General features: G+C 40.3%; 2 protein-coding genes across 2 annotated transcripts in view; both read left to right on the forward strand.

The window, feature by feature from the left end:
- The first annotated feature begins 454 nt into the window (after positions 1 to 454).
- Positions 455 to 27610, forward strand: part of LOC120528357 (zinc finger protein 184-like) — a 700371-nt gene continuing 673215 nt past the window's right edge. Inside the window, exon 1 of the mRNA XM_039752501.1 lies at positions 455 to 586. The gene's annotated coding sequence lies outside the window, so the exon portion shown is untranslated. The remainder of the gene's footprint in view (positions 587 to 27610) is intronic.
- LOC120528373 (gastrula zinc finger protein XlCGF26.1-like) lies at positions 6084 to 15314 on the forward strand. Its single transcript, XM_039752528.1, has 2 exons — positions 6084 to 6580; positions 12212 to 15314. The coding sequence occupies exons 1-2, from the start codon at positions 6163 to 6165 to the stop codon at positions 12979 to 12981; spliced, it is 1188 nt and encodes a 395-aa protein (XP_039608462.1). The 5' UTR covers positions 6084 to 6162; the 3' UTR covers positions 12982 to 15314.

A 27610-nucleotide genomic window follows, 5' to 3' on the forward strand; every position in this document is an offset into this window, starting at 1 on the left:
GCTTTGGTGAAGCGTTTCTTAGCCTCTCTGATATGATCGACATGGGGTGGAATAGACGCTGGATTGTTATAATACGTGCTGCCTAACGCAAAATATGTTTATTAATGTGTTACAGATTCTAGGTGGACACGATTCTACAGTATACCAAGAAAAGAGGTGTCACATGTGAATCATTCATAATGTCAGCTAAACATATCTTAACTTACAGACAAGTACTACTTCACTCTTTTTAAACAGTATTTTTTAAAACTTTGGGCAGTGACCATACGCGAGGCCCAACTAGGATTTAAACTCGCGTCAGCACACCTTACAGATGCAGCAGGGCCAACTGCTTTTACGCTTTGAACCACAGCCGTTCAGCAGATGAGGGGGCTGAGCAAATCGGCAGATGACTGCGCAGATATCAATGACGTCATGACGCTAGCGTGCCTTAAAATCACGTGACAGGTGCACATCAAACAAGCATCATAGCGGCGCTTCGAAAGCTCGACACGTCAGTATTCAGCAGTACATCACTAGTTTTCTCTTATGAGACCCTCGCGCTCCGACTTCTTCACGGCCATAAGATCAATCAAAGGTGCAGAAGGTGAGACAAAGTCGAACGTGACGATTGCGTACGGGTGGGGACAGCAAATCGGACCTTCAGGAATTTACTGTGGATGACGGGGGTCGCGCACTTTTTTTTGTTAGTGCTACGTTGCTTTATTTTCCGGTCGGTTTCCCGTTAAATATAACGCTACATCTGACTTGGCGGTGGCACGTTATCTCGGGATTGCTTCTGATTTCTTCGCTCTCGTGCACTTTTCCGCGCCGCTTCTCCTTTTGATTTCGCGCATGCTCCGAACTGTGCTGTCCGTCGGGCACGTGCTTGTTCAGCCGCTCGCTCCCGTCGTTCATTTCTGATGTAACTACAGGGCGCGTTCATGTTTCATTTCCAGCAGTTTGTCTCATACTAAGTCCTATTAGAAATAATTGCAATAATTTCATTTTTTTTGTTGTATTTTCTTATCTGGAAAGATGCTCGTGCGGTTTCACTGTAATAGTGAGACTTTGATTTGTTTAATGGGAAATAAAAAAAGCAAACATTACACATGCTAGTGCTGCCGGAGGGATGTAAAATCTACAGCTGACATGGCATTACGAGAATAATTTTTGTGATATTTGAAACTGTATTGTTTTATTTAATATATTTTATCCTATACAACTACTTTCAGTATTTCTATTTACTTTTATACTTGAGCTTACTATAGATGGCCGTGTTAAATGAAGAACGGAACTCAAGCCAGGGTAGTGGTGAGCTCATCAGGGCCGTTTCCATCCAACTAGACAAAGCCATAAAAATCTGAAAGGTGCAGAGCCGCGACTCGGCTATTATGGGCTGGAGCTCAACTGTCTCTCCTTATTGTTTAAAGTGGCAGTGCCACTTCAGAGACCTTGGTGTGCAGGTTCTGATGCCCATGTTGTTGAATCCCTGTTGAGCCCACTACTATCTTCTCCCTCAGATCCTCATGCCACTAGGTGGTCTTTAGGTACGGTTACTGCTGAAGTCTCTTTTTAAAGGCATATCCATCTTGTGGTTTTCCACCTCCTCAGACACTCCATTTCTTTCCCGGCTGCTTATCTCTTCCTGTTTTGCTGACTCAGCTGATATCTCCGTGATTTCCACACACAAGTCTCATAGTTGCAGTTCATTAGTTTCTGGTTCAACTTGCAGATTATCCACACTTGATGTGTCAGTAATGTTGTCAGGGTCAGTAAACTCGAAAATATACCAATTTCTGCTTTGCCAGCTCAATCTAATACTTTATCTGTATGCCACCATCTCCGTCCACATATCTCACAGTTTACCCCTTTTTTAGACAAACACAATGACTCCGTCTTAACCTGTGAGTTTGCTCAACTTCAACATCAACATCTTCTACTGGAACTGAAGAGTTTAGAGTCTCCTTCTCATCTCCAGTGTCTTCATTATCTGATGTAGAGTTAGATAAATCTCTCTCTTCATCTCTCTCACTGCTGGTGGTATGTCGATTTTCACCTTTACTGTTGACTTTACGTAGTCTAGAATGGTGGGCCCTTCCAAGAGCACCTCCACGTCTGACACATTTCACAAATCCACCCTGTCCAGTGACATCTGCAGGTCCCTTCCATTCTGCACAGTCCACTCTTTTTTCGTCCAGTTTGTCTCAGATTTATCATTTTCAGAATTAACCTGTCTCTGGAGTGCTCTCCGTATTCGGTCTGAACACTCGTCTTCAGTAAATGCTATTCTTGGAGTGTCCAGCGCTGGAATATGTGCTCCTCTGACACACTCCTAGTGGTACCTTCTAGGGCGGGTGGTCTGTCCATGAGAACACAAGGAAGGTTTGGATTTCAGCCAAACACCTGCTGATATGAGCTGTACCCATAAATATTGTGCATGGTATTCTTTACCAGTAGTGCCCCGTGGCGCTAATCTGGCACTAACCAGTCACATCTACTATTCTTTATCACTTTCTGTATAATTGCTGTGAGTGTCTGATTGTGTCTCTCAGGTAGTCCATTACCCCAGTGCAGTGGTGCAGTGGTGGTCTTTATTTCAACGTTAAAATTTTCTGCCATCTCTCTGATTGCCCACCATTATCACTAAGTAGTTTCTGAGGAGCTCCATGTACTCTTATCTGAGAACGAATGAATGAATTGTCTCACAATTTCTGATGGTCTCTTTGTCTTTACAACACTTACTGCACTGAAACGTGTGAATGTGTCAATGAGGTGAATACCCCGTCCTCCTGTTTGACGTTCATGTCGGTCTATAGCTGCAGTTTCTTTGTATTCACAGGCTAGCGGCAAACCAACAGCTGCTCTGTGTTTGGGTTTGCTGTATTTCAGGCGAGTCTCACAATTCTCAACAATTTATTTAAGTAAGGAAGCCCACTCTGCCTCTTTGATTCCTGAGCAGTGAAGCAGTTTGTGTAATCAGTCCAGTGAAGCAGGTTCACATTGGAGGTGAAGTTTAACAAAGCCTTTTGCTTCTCTCCTGTACTCCTGGTTTCTGAGACTCTCACGTTCACAATGCTCATCGTTTTTATTTCTTTATCTGAGATGTTCACACAGTAATGTGCAGAGTTGGTTAATTCAAGAGTCACTGGCTGATTAAACATCACTGCTTTGTCATTTTCCTTATCTAAAAGTGTCCCTGCCCTTTTTAAGGATGTTTTACTGAACAGCATTGGCATTTCAGCTGGCACCACTTCTGTTTCAGTGCCACATCATGTCTCTCCAACCTTTACAGGAATTTTCACTCGTTTGGTGGAATGCACAACTTTACTACCTCCAAATATGAAAGCTCTGCTTCTGGAAATGTTTGAGTTCCTCAGCTTTGTGACTTAATTCTGGCCAGGCTGACTAATGTCGTTGTTTAAGCATTTCTCTCCATAGGCTGTGAGTGTGAGTCAGTCTCATTACCTCTGACTTGGAAATTAAGGCGTCCGGCAGTTACTAATACTGGAGTATTATTTTACAGGCCTTCTTTCGTTGTTGTGAAGTCACAAGGCACTTGTCTTTTTTTTTTTTTTGAATCCTTAAATTTTTCAAGGTGTATGTTTTCAGCATGCAGGGTAAGGATCCCTTTTAGCTCCAACGTTGATTATCACCTTAGAATGCAAGCTGCCCATGTGATGGCTGCTGCCTTGGATGAAATGACTACTGGCAAGACTCAGATTATTTTATTTTCACATCCTCACTGTGGTTGACTGCTTAACTATGTAATGTGAAGGACTCTGGATGACAATGCCAGCATTGCGATCTGCGCCGCCACCACCACCCGATCAAAGCACTGTGATGTCCCTACATTGATTGATTAAAGGCCAGAAGTCCACATGACCATCATCATCAAGTTCTTCCATATGAATCCAGATTACATTCAGGACTGACTGAGGTCATTGATGTTAGACTATCTAGAAGGGGCTGGGTGGTCTTGTGGCCTCTGAACCCCCTGCAGAATTTATTTATTTTTTCTCCAGATGTCCGGAGTTTTGTTTTTCTGTCCTCCCTGGCCATCAGGCCTTACTTTCATTCTATGTTAATTAGTATTGCCTAATTTTTATTTTTAATATATTTTGTCTTTTTTCTCTTTCTTCATCCTCTAAAGCACTTTGAGTGACATAATTTGTATTAAAGGAGCAATAGAAATAAATGTTGTTGTTGTGCAAGTAGAATCAATTACTGCTAATCCTGAAGATTCGACCAAAACACTAAATGTGTCTGAGTTTAATTCCTTTGTAAATGACGTCATGTTTCATTCTTCACAGTCCTCTGTATTTTCCAGATGTTTCAGTCTTTAGCCCAGTGCTCTGACGATAATGCATTTTGATCTCCTACCATATTTATCTAACAGATTATTGCCTGGCAATGGTGTCTTCTTCTGGCTGCATTGCGAATGCCACCTGTTGTGTTGTTTCTGACTGGTGAAATACACAGTTTCATGAGTGACAGTAATGCCCATTGTTACCAGACTTGACTTTACTACAAAACTTCTTATTGCGCCAATTCCACTGAAGTTAAAATACGTGCCATCGATGCTGTTAATGCCAGCTGCCTTTGGTTTGTATCTAAACGCGTCGTGTCCGACAGCTTTAAAGCTCGCACAGCATCAGGGACAGCCATGTTATATCTACACATGCAGGTCACTCCATGTCACATGATCACATTTAGGGACCTCAACGTCACAGATTTTAACGAGACTTGGCCTGCTGATATGGTCATCTGAGTGACCCATGGAACTGAAATTGCACGTGTCTTGGATCAATAATAATAAGGAGATTTAAGATGATAAAGTTTGAACACTGTGCTGGATTATGACTTTGACTGGCTATTTCTACCTAAATATAAGATGCATAGCAATGGTTCTCATGTTGTTTTAATGGTCTTTTCCAGAAAATACTATGCTATCCCCAGAAATAACAAAAATGACCACGTGATTATAATATTAAAATTTGAATAGTAAAAAACCCTATATTTTATAACTGGCCAGTTTTTTACTAAAGCTACCTTATAATGTCATGAACCTCTCCAGAAAATTGTTTTATGTTAAAATCTGTGATAATGAGGTCCAAAAGTGTGATGATTTGATGTGGAATTACCCATCAGGAGTATCTCTGCTCCAAATCGATGATCTAATCCACCACAGAAACTGAACTTGCCCTTTTAACTCTGTAAAATCGGAATATGCCTCATAGATACAATCCTTTTTCTCCTTTAAACACAATATTAAGCCTTTTTATCAGAATAGTCGCACCTTCATCTTTGTTCAGGACTTCTGCTCAAATTGACAACTCAATGCTGTCCCTGTAAGTGACAGTGCGACCCCAAGTGCGTGTTTTTTATATCACAGCTCATTGCATATTAAATCTTCATTTTTCTAGCTCTCGTATGCCTTTCTCTTGTCAAATGCAGGCAGGATTCTGTAATTAGCAGCCATCCTCTACTACGAATGTTAAACTTTAATAACAACACAACGCCTTTGATGTTAACCTCACACTTTTTATTCTTCTCTCCCATAAAACACACCGTCATGAGTAACCTCCTACAAATCCACTCTCCTCAAACCACGAATGTCCTACTCCCAGTCGGGATGCAGTCCCGTAATCCCACAAATAGGAGCACATTTATAAGATATAGAATATAACAACTTAACAGAATGAAGCTCCCGATGCGCAGTTCAAGTCCAGTGAGGATATCCAACAAAGCCCTAAATATGATGGCTTTAATAGACCTGCCATTGCTGTGTCCAAACATGATGGTGCCGTGTAGATAAAGTGTTGTCATATCTACATGGTGGGACTGAAATGTATGCAAATCCCCTTTAATGAAGGTCTGCAATGCACTTTGATCACATCTGAATTGTTTGATTTGTAATTTAAAACTGTGAGGCAGAGGATGAAATCAAGTAACATGTTTCAAACCTCATGGAGGACACTGTGACCCTGAAGTGTGCTCATTATATTTTTTACTGACATTATGGAGTTAATTCTACACTTTTATTTTCACAGGGCTTTCCCATTTCACATGGCCATACACTGAGGTGTCTAATGGCCTCCAGCTCAGGGCTGTCCATGTGAAAAGTGAATCTGAGAAGAGAAGGGTAGACACTTTGAGAGAGAGAAGAGTTTACCACACATCATGACCTCTGCTAAAGAAGATGGTGTTGATGAAAGAACGGCGAACATTAAAGAAGAGGACTGTGAGCGGCTCGCACCAGAGGATGTGCGTGTGAAGCTGGAGGATTACGAAAAAAAAATTTCAGTTTTTAAAGAGGAGGAGGAGGAGTGCAAGGGGGTGACTGCTGCCATTAAAGCTGAGGATTTAAATGATTTCTCGGTTGGTCTTGAACTTCAAAAGTACAAAACTGAGGATATTTTCAAGCAAGAGGCCTGTGAAGAATCTTCATCCAGTTTACAGCCCTGGTCCACTAATATGGGACGACTGGCTACGCAGGAGAATTCTGCAGAGCTGAAATCAGAGTTATCAGAATCTGAAGAGAAAATCACCGAGGGAAATGGGAGAGAAGGAGAAGAGTCACCTGGGAGTGTTGGAATAAGTGAGTAATGTGATTAAATATAAAAGAAAGAGAGCGTTTATAAAATCTAATGGTGGATGTTTTGATGTTTTTAGAAGATTGAAATGAGAGTGGAAAACATGGTTAATTGAACTTGGATAAAGACCACCTACTCGGGTCCATGATAACAAACAATTGGTTATCTAATAAATGATAAATCGAAAAAACTTGGGTGAATATGGAAAAATCTAAAGTGTTGTGCGCATGACTTGAACATCATGAAGCTTTGACTGAAGCTGTGACCTATGTTAGGCCAACAGTGCATTATGCTCGGTGACATTTTTAAAAGTCATATTTTGTTATAGACATGTATATTTCTTAAATTGTCTGGCAGTTAAAGTAGAAATGTCAACAAAAAGAAATAACAATAAAATCCTCAGCCCTGTGCACTAAATAAGCGTGAATTTGCTCAAGCCAGTGCACACCTAATATGTGCCTTATCTGTCTAATGGTAATCTCATGCACTTTTGTTGTTAACAGTGATGAGAGCTACCTGTACGAGCCATGATGACATTCAGGGGGACTCAGGGTCTTCTTTCAGCATCTTGTGTTCTGCTCTCAGCCTGAACTTGCTGGGACAGCATGGCCTGGACACGTTGGCAGTGGTGTGAAATCTTTACTGTGAGATGATCTTGGGCCCTTCTGTCTCCCACAGTCACCACTCCACTTCACCTGCATGTTTTTGGGGATTAGGGGAAGCACCAGAATAACCAGAAACACCATTCAGAGCTACTATCCTTCTATATAAAAGCGGTCGGGATTGTCCTTCCGTCCCATGAGTGCTACGCAGGCGCGGAGTTTCACACACGCTTCGTCAATTTTGCAATGCACGATGGGATTTGTAGTTTCGTTTTTCCAGGTAAAAGATGATTTTCTTCTCCAGACTGTGCAATATCTTCTTCTTGTTTCTTACTATATAAAAGCGGTCGGGATTGTCCTTCCGTCGCGTGAGTGAACAGAGTAGCGGAATTCCGCTTATCACAGACTTGCTACTTGCAGCTTGCGGTACGAAGCGACATGATGTGAGCAGAGTTCTGGTGCTCCCATCATTCCCTTGCTTTTGTGGGCGATGCGCTGGAAAAATAGACAAAATTTTGTCTCTGGAAATAATTAATGTTGATGGAGTACAAATGCCTCACCGCGTAGTAAATATTTGGGCGACCTCAATATAGAAAAAAAGTTTAAATTTCATCACAAAAATAATAGAAACTATGTGTATTAAAGTAATACCGCTCAAATGCAATATAACCAAATTAATGAGTTTGTATAAAATATCAAATTGATCTACATATTGAATTGCCTTAAGAAGTGGTCAACTTAAAAGTCGGTCGCCTTAAAAGGCGGGTCAGCCTAGTATAGAACGAATGTGGGCAGGATTTGACTCCAGGACACCTGAACAATAAAACAGCTGTGCTAAATACTGTGCCCCCCTAACACAAGCGGATATATTTGATTGTTTATTTTTTAGTCCAGATTAGGTTCTAAAGAATGTAAATATCATCACATACATTACAACTTGTTTTATCGTGGTATTTCCATCTACTTGCCCTTTACCTGTTTCCTCAAGGGTAAGTCTTCTCATCAAGTTCGTTATCGGTTTGGTCTACTGTTGCACTTTAAGATGAACACACACATACATAGGTATACGCATACACACAGACCTTAACCACAACAGTGCCCCATGAATGACACACACACTGATTAACATTTAGCAGTTTAAACCACGCAAGTGCGTTAGGAATAACACAGCCTGTCACTCAGCATTTTAAGAGACTTGCTTATTATCGGCACGGACAACATACAATGTTTTAAATAACAACAACATTTATTTCTATAGCACATTTTCATACAAACAGTAGCTCAAAGTGCTTTACATATTAAAGAATAGAAAAATGAAAGACACAATTATAAAACAAAATAAATCAACATTAATTAACATCGAATAAGAGTAAGGTTCAATGGCCGGGGGGACAGAAAAAACAAAAAAACTCCAGACGGCTGGAGTAAAAATAAAATCTGTAGGGATTCCAGACCATGAAACCGCCCATTCCCCTCTGGACATTCTACCTAACATAAATGAAACAGTCCTCTTTGGATTTAGGATTCTCACGGAAGGGCTTGATGATGATGATGGTCACGTAGACTTCTGCCTTTTAATCCGTCCATCATTGTTGGAGCATCATGAAGCTTTGAGTAGGTGTAGGTGGCGGCCAGGCCACCACCACAATGAAAGTTATTTTGAGGAAATTGAACCGGAAAAAATTAAAATGAAACAGAAAGTAATGAGAGTAGGGGTCAGTACCGATTTTAGAGCCACCATGAATAGTTATTTTGAGGAAATTGAACATATAGAGTATCAGGATTAAGTTAAATTAAAATGAAGTTATAAAAAGGCCATGTTAAAGTAATGTGTTTTCAGCAGTGTTTTAAAGTGCCCTACTGTATCAGCCTGGCGAATTCCTATTGGCAGGCAATTCCAGATTTTAGGTGCATAACAGCAGAAGGCCACCTCGCCACTTCTTTTAAGTTTTGTTCCTGGAATTCTAAGGAGACACTCATTTGAGGATCTGAGGTGGACCTCAGACCTCAATATCACTTTTGGTCTCCAAGAAAATATTAAAACATGCAAGGACTATAAATTGGTATCCTTGACTATAGGCCATTTATCAGCCAAGAATACCTTCTTCTTGTACTGTCCCTAACTATTGAGTGGCGCCCTCACTCTCAGCCTAAAAATCCCGCAGCACAGAGCAAAATCTCCAGCTGCTCTAGGTGCTCTTAGAAATCTACCTTATTAATTCAATCACTCTAGACATTAAGACAAAGCATAGAAAATTAAAAGCAGCATGGTATTTATTACAAGAATAATACTAATACCACTGGAACAAAGAATAATAGAAAATAGGTACTGATAGGAAAGTCTGAATATATATAGTCTTTAGGAAAAGCTTTACGAAAAAAGGTAGAGATGACAAGGATGAATGTCCCAGGGAGGCGTTTGATTTAGCAATTGATGGTCATGATGTCTTTCTGACGACCATTGCCGTCTTCATCCATTCCTCTTCTCCTCTCTGTACTTTCTTCTTCTCCTTCTTCTCTTCTGACGTTGCTTTCAAAATGAGGCATATTTATTATAAAGTTTAATGTTTAATGAATGTTCCATGCACCTGATTGGCTGGCTTTCAATATGATGGATGAATTTTGCTCCCCAGATCATAAAGTTGTTTGATATTGCCTCATTCTTCCTTTCCCAGGCTGTAAACCAAATTGTTGTCCCAGATTTCCATCCATAAAGTAATCAACAGCCTGAGATATCAGTTCAGTCTTACTTTCCTAGGCTGTAAAGTAATCGAGCCACCAGAATGTCTTCCTTTCAATGTTGAAACAGCTATTTTAAAAGTGAGTTGTATGGGAAGAATTGCCTGCTTTGATTTTAGTTCATCTGTTGTCTTGTCTTGAACAAAATATAATAAAAACCAAAATGTACAGATTTTATACACCATAACACAATTAAGAAGAAAAAACCCAATTTCAACTCATTATTGGTTAGAAAGGCTCTTATTGGAGTCTTTAGAGCTGATATTAATTACCCATTCCATTCCATTAGGATCTACTGGTGTCAATGATAATAATACTGTTTTTCTTTTTTTTTTTTCTCTTTTCAATAATAAATGTATTTTTAACCATGCATATGCTTCACATTCCAAAATAAAGTGCTACTGCATACAACATACACAAAGAACATTTACCCATAATGCACACATAATAGAAGAAAAACAAGCTGACCAAAAAAAAAGCTTGCCTTAATCATACTCCACATTTCTAATCAAATAAAATGTTCTGTTAGATATTTGTAGCCATCTTCTACGACAAGAAGAAAACGAGACAGTCTTGGTAAATGCTTCAGTTTCTTATCTATGAATATAAACATCTCTGCATGTTCTGAGGATAGTCTGGTCCTCCTGTCATCCACGAAGTGTGCTACCATACTGAATAGACCCTCGCTGTCCCCACTTGTATAAGGAGGGCACAGGTAGGGTGACGACTTTTATTGGTCCTCCAGAAAGTCAGTGGCCCAGCATCTCTTGTGGTATAAGGTGCACAGAGATGAAGATTCACCTCTGATGCTGCTGACTCAAATATCATTTTTATCTTTATTGACAATTTCTTCATGCATTCTGCAGTTATGTTGGTGGGAGTTTCTTTGGATCTCTTGGCTCTCCTCTGTCACTATGAGTACGTCTCTGTGGTCGAGACACCAGCACTAAGCAGTTTATGTGTTTCAGATTTGCAACCATCTGTGAGTTACGTGTTTTTGTATCATTGTTTAATTTGGGGAAAAAAAAATCATTATGGTAATAATATCTGTTACAGAATTCATAAATGTATAGTGACTATTCACATTCAATGCTTATAATGCATAATTAGTATTTTATTTTGGTCTGAAAACTAGGCTTGTGCCATTCTACCTAACAAGCCAATAAGAGGGCTGATTACAATTTCTGTATTTAATCGACGTCCACTTGATGATGATTTATTTTTATGTACCAGCTCGGTAAAACTCTGCATCCCTTTCCTCCCATCTACCTACACATTAAATGAAAGGTTAATAAAAAGGATTTTAGTCAAAACATCTAATGCCTGGTTAATTAATTATACAAATAAATCGGTCAACAAACCCTCACTGAAAGATGGAATTGTGGATCTAAATGATCTAGAAGATAACATCTTCTAGATCTGAAAGTGGCTGGTTATCCAGGCTTTTGAATTCCATTCTTTTTGCTGTCACAGTAAGTCTTGAGCGTTCTTGCTGTCAGTATTATAAGGCTGAGTTTTCTAAGTGCTGCCATTATTGGAGGCTTAATGAGAGTAGGCGACTGAGCTAAACTAAGCTTCTTGGTCACCTCAGCCTTTGAACAGCTCGTTCTTCACACCAGTCCCTTTGTGTTGACTTCTCAGATTATGAGTAAGGTTTGTATTGTTGAAATTCCTAGCGGAGAATCCTCCATGATTGACTTTTTTTTGCACATATATTATAATCTGCAAATATATGTCTTGTAGAAAGGCAATAAAACTCTTAGACTGGCGAGGACCTGTTTCTGTATTTTGGTAATGTTGGAACTTTGTCTTACATGCTTTTTATCATTCAAGGTCAGATGTTAAGCTCAGCTAATTTGCTGATCATCGGTCAAATCATTTGGAGTGAAAATTGGCTGATTTTGATTTGTGATCGATCGATCAGATCAGGTCTGTCTTTCACATAAGTTGGAGAAGTTGAACAGACAGCACCAGAACATGTAAAGACCACACATGGAGTGGCCAGACCATAAATGGCACCTCAGTGTGAGGAAGGAACTCCAACCAGTGTGCCACCACTTATACTGTTTTATTTATTTTAAATGTTGGGTACTATTTAGTAATTTAGACATCAAACCCTGAAGTCGCAGGTTCAAATTCAACAATTGACACCATGTGACCACAAGCAAGTCACATGATCTGACTGTGCTCCAGTTGGAAGAACAAATTTACTCTCAAATGTTGTAATTCGCCTTGGATAAATATGTCAGGAAAATAATAATTATAATAATGGTTAAAATAGTTGTGTTCTTTCAGATTTTCAGAAATCAGCAACAGGATTAAAGAACATTACAGCAGCCTTTTTGCAGTGCAGTTCTCTCCCTGCTTCTGGAGTAACACAGACAGAAACCATCAAAACTGATCAACAGCAAGTGGAGAAAGAAATCCAAATTCATACTGAAAAAAAATGTTGTTTGGAATGTGGCAAACAATTCACACACAGAAGTGATCTTAAAAGACATATGATGATTCATACAGGAGAAAAACCTCATTGCTGTTCAGACTGTGGTAAGTCGTTCTTAAGGAGAAGCAGTCTTCAGAGGCACAGAAGAATCCACACAGGAGCAAAACCTCATTATTGTCCAGAATGTGGTAAGATGTTCTCAGTGAGAATCAGTCTTCAGTTGCACAAAAAAATTCACACAGGAGAAAAACCTCTTTGCTGTTCAGTATGTGGTAAGTCGTTCTCAATCAGAAGCAATCTTCAGAGGCATAGAATAATCCACACAGGAGAAAAACCTCATTGCTGTTCAGAATGTGGCAAATCTTTCTCATGGAGAAGTGATCTTCAGTTGCACAAAAAAAATCACACAGGAGAAAACCCTCATTGCTGTTCAGAATGTGGTAAGTCCTTCACAAGGAGAAGCCACCTTCAGAGGCACAGAAGAAGCCACCCAGGAAAAAAACCTCATTGTTGTCGAGAATGTGCTGAACAATTTTCTGACAAATGCAGTTTTCAAAGGCACACAGAAATTGATACTGCAGAGAAGCCATATTGCTGTTCTCAATGTGGAAAAAGGTTTTAAACATAACCTATTTTGAAGTAAACACACAAACTCCCACTAAAGAGAAAATGCAGTGTGGTCTTTATCCACATGCCAAAATCCATATTGAAGAAAAATCGCATTGCTGTTCTGAATGTGAGAAAAAATTCTTCAGTGCCACATCAGAACTCATAATGGAGAGAAACCTTATTGTTGTCCTGAATGTGATAAGCAGTTCTTACAACAAAGCACCATAAAAAGTCACATCAGACAACACACCAGACAGAAATCTCACCTTTGCTTGGAATATGGCTAACAATTCTCACACCTATTTCTCTGTAAAAGCATAAGAAAAGTCGTACTGGATAGAAGCCTTAGAATTGTACTGGATGTGGAATGCGATTCTCATATAACAATTCTATTCACAATCATAAAATAATTAATTCTAGTAAGAAACAAAGCTGTTCTGACTGTGGCAAGCTAGACAGCATGACTCCTCGAGATCACATGAGAATTCACTTTGGAGAGAAACCTTATTGCTGTCCAGAGTGTGTCAAACAATTCTCATGTCAAAGTGCACTTAGGTACCACAGAAAGATCCACACTGGAGAGAAGCAGTACACCTGTTCTCAATGTGCTAAAGGATACTCTTCCAGAAAAAGTTTCCGTAGTCACACACAAAGTCATATTGGAGTAAAGCCTGTCTCAAAAAGGACAAATGATCTTTCCAAAGGCAAAAAAAAAAAAAAAATGAAGAAAAGTCTTCAGAAAGGACTTCTGTTTAAAGTAGTTAATAAGCACATAAGAATAGTGGAGAAAACGATGAAAGTGGAAAACCTATCCTAAATGTAAGGTAACCTCAGAGCCACATATGAATTCACACTGGAATACAATACATACTTCACAAACGGCAAGAATCTTCTTCAACAACTTATAGGTGCAAGAAAAAACCTCATTGTGTTCCTAATTATGGTTAACGCTTTTCATGCAGCAGTGGTCTTCATAGTCATAAAAAAGCGAAGACAGCGCTGAAACACACAGGGATCTCTGCTGATTCAACTGATAATTTTATAAATTAACCTAAAAATATAACGGAGGTCAATTTGCTAGATGTCCAGTATCTCCTGGGGTGGTGTGTGAAGGACGCTCTATACTCTGAATGTGTTGGGTAAGGTTTCAGTTTGAGTTCAGCGCCATCTTCATATCGATACCTAAGACAACATTTCTTCACGTCGAGACTACAAGCTGGAGGCCAAAGGAGCTCCAATAAACTCCAACAGCAGGATGGATGATTAGAAAGCTCAGCTTTGAGAGAGTGTCAGCTACACAAAGCTTCGGCTTCATTTACTTGACAGAAAACTCCAAAAAGCAGAAGTGGCCCCTTCTGTGCCCCCATTTCTGAAGGTCAAATTTGACCCCCCTTACTCTGCTTGGACTTGGAAGTTTATGTTTCAGTTTTTGGCCACGCTCTTTATAGATTTCATTTAATTGATGTTCTCAAATGTGTGAGTATAGCTTGACTCTTACAAGGACTTATCTAAAAAGGGTACATTGGCCATGAAATGCAATAAGGCAGAAAAAATATAAAAAGTGTAACCCACAAAATGAAGAGGTGACATCGATGAAATACGTCCAGTGGCAGAGGTGACGAGGACAAAATCAGAAAGGACATCACAGAAAAGGCAGGTACCAACTGAAAACAAAAGAAGACAGCTGATTGGTGGAAAGACCTGTCAGTCACTCCTGAGTGGACTGTTGAGTACAGCCGTGGCACGCAGACTTCTGAGTTCATGTGTTTTTGATTTCAAATCTGTGACCATGCACTGAATAAGTCTGTTATTTATCAGTTAGCATGTTCTGAAACTGTAATGTCATCACAAAGATCACACAAACACGTAATGTGACATTTGTGATCAATCACTTTTGTTGATTTTTATAGCACCATTCATCAGCCCTGTATAGAGTGCCACTTCCTGATCGGCAACCCCACTGCACCCCGTGGCACATTTGGAGTTTGGGACTGGAGCACAAGGTAGATGGCACTCTGAGAAAGACAGACTTGTAAGATGTGAACAAAGCCAGCTGCCCTCCCTGGTCTGTCTTCATTCAGAAGGACTCACCCGAGTGGTGGGATTGTTCTGCGGCGCTCCTGTTAGCCGACATTTCATCAGCTTGCTTTCTGCGTTTCATCTGATAACCAGCAGAGTTAATCAAAGATGAGCCAGGCCTGTTACAATGTGAACGTTCTTGACATTTTCTTTTACTTGAAATATTTTTTCTGCTTCTTTACTTTGAGTTCTTGGAGGCCTTGTACATTAGAGATTATTAATACATGAGCATTTGGTGTTAATAATGAATTGACGATTAATAAACTGTTTTTATTGCTAAATGGTAAATGTGACCTGTTGCCATTTTGTAGCTTTATCCTTCTTGACTGTGTTGTTAGGATGTGTTGCACTGTTGCCTCCCTCGAATTAAGTGCCACATCATTGACGCTCGGCCTCACACCCTTCATCACACGTGAGGCACAATCCAAGATTGCAGATCCAACTGTTAATCCCATTCCCTGCTTTCCCAGTCCCTTGGCTGTGTGTGTATCGAGGTGTATGGCTGAAGCAAACCTCTCCTCAAGGAGTCTACAGCACCGGTCAGATGAAGAACTTGACACTTTGGGTTTAGACATAAAACGGAGAATACCTCGTACTGGATATGCTGTAGACAAGTGAGAAGGAGTCTGGTGGGATAGACTAAGGTAATAAGGTAAGGACAGTTAGACATGTTCATAGTCATTTAATGTTTTAATATTTATTTTTAATTTTTTGCCTTTGAAAAACAAGGCACAATATTGTGCTGTTTGGTGGGATAGATGGCTTCTCCTGAACAGTAACTCTTCATTACACACACATACGCCTGCTTACCATAATGATTTTCAAGAACACACAAGGCACATGGAGACTTGACTGTTTCCTTGTTTAATTTAGATCAGGGGTGTCCAACATCGATCCTGGAGGGCTGCAGGTTTTCATTCTAACCAGTTTCTTAATTAATGACCCATTTTTGCTGCTAATTAACTTTTTCTCCTTCATTTTAATTGACTTGCTATTTAAGACTCAGACTCCTTATCTGTTTCTTTTATTCATTAATTAGCAAAAAACAGTAATGAAATACAAAACGACCCAACACTTGACCAGATAGCTTTTGCTGTCATACAGTAACAGAAAATAAAGAAGATGAAGGGCTCGGTGACACTGATCTGCTTTCTGCTGCGGTCAAACGAGAGCACAGCCATGGAATTAAATAACGAGTTCAATTAACAACAACAATTGGCTTCTAATTAAGAAGCTGGTTAGAGTGAAACTGGTGGGAGTTTGATACCCCAACTGGTCATGTTGATACCTCCTGGATGGTCAATTGTTGGTTCACTTCACATCTCATTTTTATTTGGCTGTGATTTAAGGAAAAAAAGAAGCAATTCAGAGGTTTCTTCAAGTAACAAAGGAAAGGGAAAAGAAATCAATTAAAAGGAGGAATTGGTTACTGATTAAGAAAGTGTCAGGATGGAAAACCTGCAGTCACTGCGGCCCTGTGGGGTCAGAGTTGGACACCCTGATTTAGATCAGGTATCAGCAAGAGTGAAAGGGACGGTCTACAGGATGGTAGTGAGACCAGCTATCTTATATGGGAAGGAGACGGTGGCACTGACCAGAAAGCAGGAGACACAGCTGGAGGTGGCAGAGTTAAAGATGTTTAGATTTGCTTTGGATGTGACGAGGATGGACAGGAATTGAAATGAGGACATTAGAGGGTCAGCTCAGGTGGGACAGTTGGGAGACAAAGGCAGAGAGGTGAGATTGTGTTAGTATGGACATTTGTAGAGGAGAGATGCTGGGTATACTGGGAGAAGGATGATAAGGATAGAGCTGCCAGGTAAGAGGAGAAGAGGAAGGCCTAAGCGAAAGTTTATGGATGTGGTGAAAGAGGACATGCTGGTGAAGGGTGTGACAGAGCAAGATGACGAGGACAGGAAGATATGGAAGAAGATGATCCATTGTGGGGACCCCTAACAGGAGCAGCTGAAAGAAGACAAGATGTCTACCTGAGAGCTACACCTGACAACACGACCACAAACAGCCTGGCATTTTTGGAATAGGCAGTTTTAAAGTTTAAGTGAGATCAGACTTTAGTGTCTTTTAGCCCTTTGCTTATATGTTTAATTTGCCACATACTTTGTCTAATAATTTAAAAGATAATTAAATATACTGGAGGAGTTTCATCGATCCTTCAGTCAGGAATACATTAGATGGTTCCAGCTGTACAGAATTACAGCTTGTCTGTTTCTTGCATGGCAAGGTTGAGGTATTACATTAATTTCACACAAAAACGAGGTGTGTGTGTGTGACTGGGTCAGGGGGTGGGTGTTTGATAACGTTGACCTCATTTATCGCAACTACTGAATCAACTAAGAACCCTAGTAGTACAATTTAATCTTATCCAAGTGTATTTTTATTTGAAATCGATCTCCAACTTCTCAGACAAGGTGAAATTTCAGACCATTACTCCTTGAATGAATAAGAAGCCTTTCAAACTGCATCTTCTGATTTTCCTCTGTCACCATAGGGAGATCGCAACCTTCACCAAGAATTCATTTTTCTGAGAATGTCGGAATTTCCAGAATAGCAGAATTGACAAATTTGGAAACAAGACGAAGGTGGTGAAGTTTAATGTCTAATGTGACGTCAAGTGACTCAGTAGAACACCAAACTCTCGTCAGTATGGCTGACATCTGACTGACCCGTGAGTCCTCGGTCCATTAATTCAGAAATGATGGACCCCATGAGTGACCAATGGAGGGGGGAACACTCTACAGTAGTCCCATCTATTACTCGCTTCTACACATAGTCACTATTCCTGTGCTCCTGATACTTAGTCTATATAGCGCCTTTCAGCAGTGCTGCTCCAGCAGAATTTTAAACAGTTGACTTTTAATGACACTCGGGGTCATGTGGTTGTGAATCAACATGGGACCCTTCTGGTCAGACAAGTATCTGTAGATCTGATGTGCCCCCTGTGGAAGAAATCAACTTATTAATTAAAGAAAGAAACTTTCTCTACATGATAAGTCTGATAAAACCCCTTTGAGTCAGTAATCAGGCAGGAGGAAACACATCCATTGCATCTTTAATTTCTTCCTCATAAAATGCAGAAGATGAAGCATTCATCACAGTAGTCTGTTAGAGAATAATCAACAAGAAGGGGCAGAGGACCATTTTATAAACAACTGAATTTGCATAACAGTGCTTAATGCCTGAATATCATTCTCTGATTGGTTAAAAGACATGAGGTACTTTAGCGTAGAGCACAACCAGCCTAAGATAGAAGTCTTTCTCTTGAATTCAGCACATTTCCTGTTATGAAAACTGTATACAGTCATCACTGAGTTCCAGTTCCATACTCAGGATCCCCTGTAACATTCTGCTTGTTTACTTAACCATTTCAGCCATTTCTTTAGACATTTCCAAAACAAACACATATATTTCACTGTGCACTGCAAACCAAAACACTTAACTGCTGCTACATCCACATTACTCTCTCAAACCCCACCCCTCACTATTACACACACACAGCTGATTGGCTCCTCAAATCCAATAATAATGGAGGCCCTGACAGCCATACTCACCCTGCATTCTCAACACCAAATTCACTCACTGAAGTGCTGCCCCCACCCAAATCCTGTGAAATTCATTTTGACCCCAAACTACAAACACAAAGATGATCTGCACTTGTGGGAACATCAAGTGACTGGTGGAGGGTACTGGTCAGTTGTCACATGGTGTCAGATGTCAGATTGTTACACTGCAGTCAGGACCAAAGCCAAACCCTGGACAGAGGGGCTCAGTGAAGGAGGTGTTGAACCTGTGCAGGAGGGTCATTGTGTGTGAGACGCTATAAAATGACAGAGAGCCAGCAGGCCAGTCCAGATACACACCTATTCAGGGGGCTGTAGGGGGCGCTGATTACAGTCTGCTTGTCATTGCGAGACACAGCATTGCAAAACCCAGTGCCTGTCAGTGTATCTAAGGAGGGACTACCCACTATCTTATCTCCTGCTCAGTCCTTTATATGCGACTCCAATCCTCATGAGGCTTCCACTGAACCCCACCTCCCAGTAACAGCAAGTCCCAGTCAGATTATCTCTGCACAGAACTTGAGACCAGCAGTCAAATCTCTCAGGATGATCAGGATATTCAGTCTCTGTCCCCTCACATGTCACCTTCTTGTTCCCTTCAGACAAACGGAGGTCTCTGTTTGCTGTGTTGATGTCCAGTGTGTGGGGTCAGAAGTCTGAAAGGAGAGAAAAGAGAATGAGTGAGGAAATCTGGGAGTGTGTAATAGGACTGGGGGCGGAGCACAACACAGATAATTAACAAGAACCAATCAGGAGTTGCGCTGACCAGACACTAATAGTAAAGATCTCATCTGATTTGACAGAATGTGTGGGAATTCAAAGTAAAATTCTGGAATTACAATAAACGGCACAAGGTCACCGTCGAGGTCAGAGTTCTAATGGACTGTCCACTCTGACTGCTGGCTTTATTAAAATTGCCCTTGTTATTGTCACTGTCCACCTCTCTAATTTAGAATCAATTCTCTGTCACACTTCACCAACCTGATCTTTCCTTTCCTCATAATACAGTCCTGATCCTTGTTCTGCCCCTTCCATTCCCAGTCTTTTGTTTTTCCATTTCCAGTACTCTACTGAATATTCAGGGGATCACCCCACAGGTCAGAGTTACACAGAATATGAAAATAAAAAATAAAAATTAAATCTGAATTGCCTGAAAATTAAATGTGTGTAATGAATTGTCATAAAGCTTGTGGCTGACAACTCAATGAGAGCAGCAAACAAGATTGCCATCAAGTGCTGGGAGACGTGCAGTTCATTATGAAAGTCATCAGGGAGTGAGCTGAACCCACTCTGCCAGTAAAGGGGACACTTTAAAATAAAAGATGCGGGTTCAAAATAATAAGGAAAGGAAAGAAGTTGAACTGAACTGTGAGGCCAAGGGGATGGAGCTGCAGCCTCACAGACTTTGAATTTGGCACCCAAGTCGTCGTCTTGACTGTCAGGCCTGCATGTTCTTCCCGTGTCACTCCTGCTTTGATTCACGCAGTCCACAGATGTGCATATTGGGTTCATTGGCGACTCTGAACTGGCCTTGTGTCCATCAGTTATGTTTTGTCTTTCACATTTCTCTGTCTTACAGTGTCATTCACATCTGTTTGCTGTGTCATTTTTATAGCACCTGTCGTATTTGTCATTTTCTCTGTTATAGTGCCTTTCCTGTCATCTCTTATTACTGTACATTTTTTATATGTCTGTTATAGAGGGCTTATCATATGTATTTATGTATTTCACATTGCTCTATGCATCTATCATATTTTTCACATCTCCTACAGTATATAGTATTTAACATCTTTGTATTTTATAGCACCTTTTACATCTATCTCTCTTCTGTTTGGATTATTGACATGCCTCGTCGACTTTTTAAACAACAATCCCAATTTTCTGTCAAATGAGTGTAAACTGGCAACAGTAGTCATCCGTCTTTCTTTATTCCACAGAGTATAGAGAATTCATATGTGTCCAAAGTAACGCCTATTCATATGTATACATATTGTAACCGAGGGTTTCAGACAGTTAAAAATGAAAGGCTTATGCCCATACATTTTATTCCTTCTGGGATGCCACCAGTATTTACAAACCAAACGTTAAGAATGTGATAGATGGCGAACTTGCCACTCTGGTTAAGATGACAGTGACAGGTGATGGGTAGGAAGTAATTATGCCCATCAGAAAATGATTAATGCAGGAAAAAATATTGGTGGTGTAAGAGGAATGGAGGAGTTGTGTACTAGGAATGAGATAAGGAAGACAAATATGCAGAATGAAGTAATCTGGTGATAAGAATTGTAATAAATACGAGGCTCCAACAGACTAATGGATCTCACTTCATTGAACTGAGTCAGCTTTATGCAATTAAGTCTTATTCTGATTGCTTGACCTGAAACTCTGTGTGTTTTCTTCCAAGCGAGAAGGATGTTTTCTCCATGACAAGAGCAACACTACTACCAATAATACTTCTTTACAATTATATAGCGCCTTTCTCACTACTCAGAGTGTTTCAGTGAGTGGGGAGCCACCAGGATAATGTGACAGCAGCCAGTGACGCTCACCATTGGATGATTAGGGGGACAGAATGCCTAAGCCATGGGGAGCAATTTAACCTGGAGACATTAGCCTCTTTACAAAGGATGTCCAGGGTTATTTTATGACCAAAGAGTCAGGACCTCAACCAAAGGATGGCACCATTTTTACAACACGGTGTCCCCGTCACCCCCCACTGGGGTATTGGGATCTACATTAAGAGTACCGGGTTTGCGCCTCCTGCTGGCCTCATCAACTCCTCTTCCATCAGCAACCTAAGCTTTCCTAGATGGTTTCTCCCATCCAAGTACTAGCCGGGCCCAGACATGTTTAGCTTCTGCTGGATGACCTGTTCTGATGTGCATGTGGTGTTGCTGCTGAACTCTTTGCAGGACTTGTAGCTACACAAGAATCGGGACCATCACCTAATGTTCTCTAACTGACTTTTTCAGTTGAGACCTGCCATCAGGCACTTTCTGTAGCTCTCAATGAGACTCCTAATTCTCTCACTGTTCACTCAGCCAACTCTTTTTGAGATTTGAGAGGACTTCTTCTCCCAGCTATGACTTCCAGCTCTTTCCATGTATGTTGACTTGGATTCAGTTCAGTGTGCATAACAGATGCCAACATTACAAAGTAATTTCTATCATATTTCTGTGGTCTTACTTGTATGCTTTGGGGGATCCATGACCTGAACCCAAGACAGAGCCTTGTGATGATCACTCCAGAATGTCTTGATGATCTTCTCATTTTATTGTGCCATGCACAGATTCTGCACAGCAGCCCCATAACATTAATGCGCCTCCTCCATGTTTTGAGTTTTTTCTTTGAACACTTGTTTTGTCTTCTTTGGACACAGAGCTGCTGTGACTTACTGTAAAGCTCTTGTTTAGTTTTATTAGACCAAAGGACTTTCTGCAGCACTGTGGCTTGTCAACATGTGTTTTAGAAAACTCCAATCCAGAAGGTGTACCTTGATCCTGGAGGTCAGCCTGAGTCTCTCTTGATGTTTTCTTGTTTTTTCTCCTCCATTTAAACTCTCTTTCTGTTCAATTTGTGGTCAGCTTTACTCTGGTGGTCTCATCAGGGAGGTGGGACACAATGACACAACACAGCAGAGTGAGGACTTGACTGAGTGACTGAAGACCCTGATGACAAACATTAGAGGAATCGGTCAGCTTGAGATGTCACGACAGTCCAGTGAGGTCTTTGAACTTCTAAGGACCCCCAATAATTTTCTCTGCCAGTTTCTTTTGTTTTAATGTTTAAAATTTGTGAAGTCGAGAACCCAAAGCAAAGTGCCTGCTCTGTGGAGTAAAGAATGGAGGATGATGAGGACTTTTGTCAGCTTTAACTTATTTCACATACAATTGTGCTTCATTTTTAAACCAATACTTTTGTCCATGAATGAATATGTAGCCATGTGAAAAGTTTTTTTTCTCTTTATAACATACCGGGCCTTGACAAAGTCTTCAGACTCCTCCACTTTTCACTTTTTTATGTTGCAGCCTTGTGGTCAATCATTTCATTTTTTTCCCTCAACAAGCATCACTCAACATTCTATAATGACAAAGGGAAAACTGAGTTTTAGATTTTATTTTTTAAAATGTATTTATTAAAGTAAAAACTGGGATATCTCATCGACACAAGGATTCAGAACCTTTCCTGTGAAATCTGAAATTTGGCTCAGGTGCATCCTGTTCTATAGATCATCGTTGAGATGTTCTTACCCCTTGTTTGCAGTCTAATTGAGGTCTTTTCAATTGATTGGACATGATGAGGAAAAGCACACACTTGTCTATAGAAGGTCCACAGTGGTGAAAAAGCCAAGCCATGAGGTTGAAGGAATTGACTGCAGAGCTTTGAAACAGGATTGGGTCAAGGCAAAGATCTCGGGAAAGATATGGAATAATTCTGCCGGACTGAAGGTTCACAAAATGACAGGGACCTCCATAATGTTTAATAGAATATGTTTAGAACACCCATGATTTTCCAAAGAACAATCAGTGGAGAAGGATGTTCATAAGAGGAGTGACCAAGAACCCAATGGTCACTGTGCCTGAAATCCAGAAAATATGTGGAGAATGGAGAAGCTTCCAGAAGGACAGCCACTACTACAACACTCCACTAAACTGGGCCTTATGGCACTGTGGTCAGACAACACATGAAAGCTTGCTCAGAGTTTGCTAAGAGGCAACTAAAGGACTCTCACACTGGGATAAACAAGATTATCTGGTCTGATGAAACCAACTTTGAACTGTCTGGCATCAATTCTAACTGTCATATGTGTAGGAAACCAGGCATCGCTCACCTCTTGCATAACAGTGAAGCATAGTGGTGGCATCACATTTGGAGTTGTTTTTCAATGGCAGTGACTGTGAGACCAGTCAGCATTGAGGGAGAGCTGAACAGGTCAAAGAACAAAGATGACCTTAATGAAAACCTGCTCATAGAGCTCTGGTCCTCAGTCTGGGCCAAAGGTTTACCTTCCAATTTGAAAATGACCCAAAAAACAAGGCATATACAACCCAGGGATGGCTTATGAATAATTCTATGAATGTTCTTGAACTTCTCTGGAGAGAATTGAAAACTGCTGTCCACTGGTGGTCTCCATCCAACCTAACAGAGGTTGAAAGGATCTGCAGGGAAAAATGGCAGAACATCCCCAAATCCAAGTGTGTCAAGCGGTCACATCAGACTCAAGAAGACTCCAGGGACTGTGATTGCTGTCAAAGGGGCTTCAAGTAAGTCCTGAGTAAAGGGTCTGATTACTATTATTTTTTTTTACTATTTTTAATTCATTTGCAAATCCCGTTTTCACTTTGTCACCTTGGTTGTGACAAACAGGTATCAGCAAAAGTGAAAGGGAAGGTCTACAGGATGGTAGTGAGACCTGCTATGTTATATGGGCTGGAAATGGTGGCACTGACCAGAAAGCAGGAGACAGAGCTGGAGGTGGCACAGTTAAAGATGCTAAGATTTGCACTGGGTGTGACGAGGATGGATAGGATTAGAAATGAGTACATTAGAGTGTCAGCTCAGGTGGGACGGTTGGGAGACAAAGTCAGAGAGGCAAGATTCCATTGGTTTAGACATGTGCAGAGGAGAGATCATGAGTATATTGGGAGAAAGATGCTAAGGATAGAGCTGCCAGGTAAGAGGAGAAGAGGAAGGCCTAAGCGAAGGTTTATGGATGTGGTAAAAGAGAACATGCAGGTGGTGAGTGTAACAGAACAAGATGCAGAGGACAGAAAGATATGGAAGAAGATGATCCGCTATGGTGACCCCTAACAGGAGCAGGTGAAAGAAGAAGAAGACCTTGGTTGAGTTGAGAGTTGTCTGATTTGGGACAAAGTAAATTGAAATGATTTTAGCAGAAGGCTGCAACATAACTAAAGGTGAAAAACTTGAAGGGCCTGAAGACTTTTTGAAAGCACTGTATGCAGACACGTCCAGATTTGATCTTCTTTAAAAGAGTTGTTTAGAAAAAGGTGATAAAACATAACAAACATCAGGCCACATTTATATTCTGTAGCCCTCTGCCTCGTTTAAATAAACATAAATGCAAATTTCAAATGTGGAAAAGGTTAGGACCACCCCCTCTGTTTATCACCACCTCCTATACCTCAAATTAGAATCACATTCAAATGATGAGAACATCATGAGATAGAATCTTGACTGACCCTGTTCTCTTATTTAAACCTCCGGCATTTAGTTGGTTTGTTCTGTGTTGTTGAAAACAAAACAATACAATACAATACAACACAATACAATACAATACAATTTATTTTTGTATAACCTGAAGTCACACAAGAGGTGCCATACTGGGCTTTAACAAGCCCTGCCTATTGACAGCCCCAAACCGCTCCAAAATACAAACCCTCCAGCCCCGCCACCCCCACCACCCTTGACTCTCTAAGAGGACAAAGAAAAACTAAGGAAAAAAAATGAAAGAAACTTTGGGAAAGGCAGAGAGATCCCTTTCCAGGTAGATTGGGCATGCAGTGTGTGTCAAAGAGAAGTGGGTCAATACAACACAATTAACAGAACAGAACACAAGTAATCCTCAATACAGTATAATAGTAAAATAAAAACATTACAAATACAGAGAAAATGTAACAGTAGATGATATCACATAAAGTTATTTGGATTTGTTTAGAGTCCTGGAGACCTCAGCCATCAAGCTTCCTCCACAAATTCCATTCCAAAGTTGAGTCAATGCTGGGCCAGCCAGTCAGATGAAAGGACCCCTCTACCCCACGATTCCTGCGATCCTCCATCAGGAATGATTTTAACATAGGCAGGCAAAATAACTTGGCAGGTGGGCCATGGCACCAAGTGCCACAATTGAGTATTGAGAAGAGAAACGGAATAGGTGAGGGTTAGTAACAAATTATAACTATCATATTACTTATGTTTTGATGCTGATGACAGTCTGTAGAGTTAATCAGCAGCTCTAGTCAGGGTGTGCTAAACTGAAGTAATAAGTCTTCAGCCGGGATTTGAAAGTTGAGACTGAAGGAGCATCTCTTATAGCAGCAGGCAGACCAGTCCACACTTTAGGGGTCCTGTAACTAAAAGCTTGACTTCCCACTATTATTTTATTAATCCTTGGAATCATAAGCAGACTGGCATATTGAGATCTTAATGTGCACTCAGGTTTGTAAGTCATGATAAGTCCAGACAAATAAGCCGGACCTTGGCCATTTAATGCTTTATATATTAAAAGGAGGATTTTGAAATCTGCCCTAAACTTAACCGGGAGACAGAGTAAGGATTTAACAACTGGAGTTGTATGTTCATATTTCCTTGTTATTGTGATTATTCTTGCAGCAGCATTTTGGATTAACTGGAGGCTGTATAAAGAACAATTTGAACATCCAGTGAACACCGCATTGCAGTAGTCGATCCTACTTGATATAGATGCATGAATTAATTTCTCAGAATCCTGTTAATTTAGAAAGTGCCTTATTTTCCTAACATTTTTAAGATGGAAGAAACATGATTTGGACAACTTTGTAATATGTGCTTTAAATGACATGCTAGAGTCAAAGATAACTCCTGGATTTCGGGCTGATTCAGTAAAATTACTGGTGATTCCAATGGAGTTAAATGATGACAGCATTGAGATCAGCGTCACTCCTTCCAATAATTAACCTGTGTTTTATTGGTGCTTAAAGTAGTTCTCATTCATCCACTCCTTTTATTCACTAACCCATCTAATTAAAGACAACATTGAAGAAACTTCATTTGGTCTTAAAGAAAGGTATAACTGGGTGTCATCTGCATACGATTGAAAATTAACATGATGTTTCATAATGAGAGATCCCAGTGGAAGCCTGTAAAGTGAAAACAGTGAAGGTCCGAGTACTGAGCCATGCGGGACACCATATCTCACTTCTGTTTGTAATGATGGAGTCCTATCAGCACATTTCTGTACGTATTGGAATCGATTTGATAAATAAGAACTAAACCAAGTGAGCACAGTGCCTGTAAGCCCAACATCATTTTCTAGCCTGTGCAGTAAAATAGAATGGTCAATGGTGTCAAACGCTGCACTTAAGTCTAACAAAATAATTACTGTGGAGTTTCCTTCATCAGAGGATATTAGAATGTCATTTACAACATGATTTAGTGCTGTTTCTGTATTTTGACCAGTGTGGAAACCAGACTGGAATTTCTCAAATACAGTAAAACCTTGGATTACGAGTAACGTGGTCTGCGAGTGTTTTGTAAGACGAGCAAAAATTTTTAATAAATGTTAACTTGATAAACAAACAAAAGTCTTGCAATACGAGTAGTACATATACGCTTTGTCTGCCGAGTGTCACATGATCACAACTGAGCCGATGGTTCTTATCTCTCTCTCTCTCACTGCAGGATTGTGGGTAATTATCTTCCATGCTCGGCCTCAGTTGGCGTGCCTCGCTCATATAGTCAACATCCGTATGAGTGTAAACTGTTTATTATAGCATTGTGACCACATGTGTGTGCATAAAGCATTTGTTTATTTTGTGATCGAGTGATGAATCTGCTTAACAACAATCCAATGTCACATTTCCGTGAAATCATCAAAAGGAGGCTAAAGAAACTACCATTGGATTTGTTCCATGTTAAAGTTACAAATAAAGATAAAGATTCCAGTGAGCCAACAAACAGCAGTGATTCCATTAGTTAAAGTGAAAGTCGTCCTACACAATAATCCTCCTCCTCCTCCTCTCCTCTCTCTCGTCTCCCTCACACCATCCACAATTCTTTTCAAAGGTAAAGTGCCGGTTAATTTGTTTTAACGTATGTATTTTTACTTAAAGTTTTAATGTAATCATTTTTAGATTAATATTTTTGGGTTGTGGAACAAATAATCTGATTTTCCATTATTTCTTATGGGGAAATTCACTTTGATATACAAGTGCTTTTGATTACAAACACATTTCCAGGACGAATTATACTCGCAAACCAAGGCAC

Source organism: Polypterus senegalus, chromosome 4 (genome assembly GCF_016835505.1).
Source record: "Polypterus senegalus isolate Bchr_013 chromosome 4, ASM1683550v1, whole genome shotgun sequence".
Lineage (NCBI taxonomy): Eukaryota > Metazoa > Chordata > Cladistia > Polypteriformes > Polypteridae > Polypterus > Polypterus senegalus.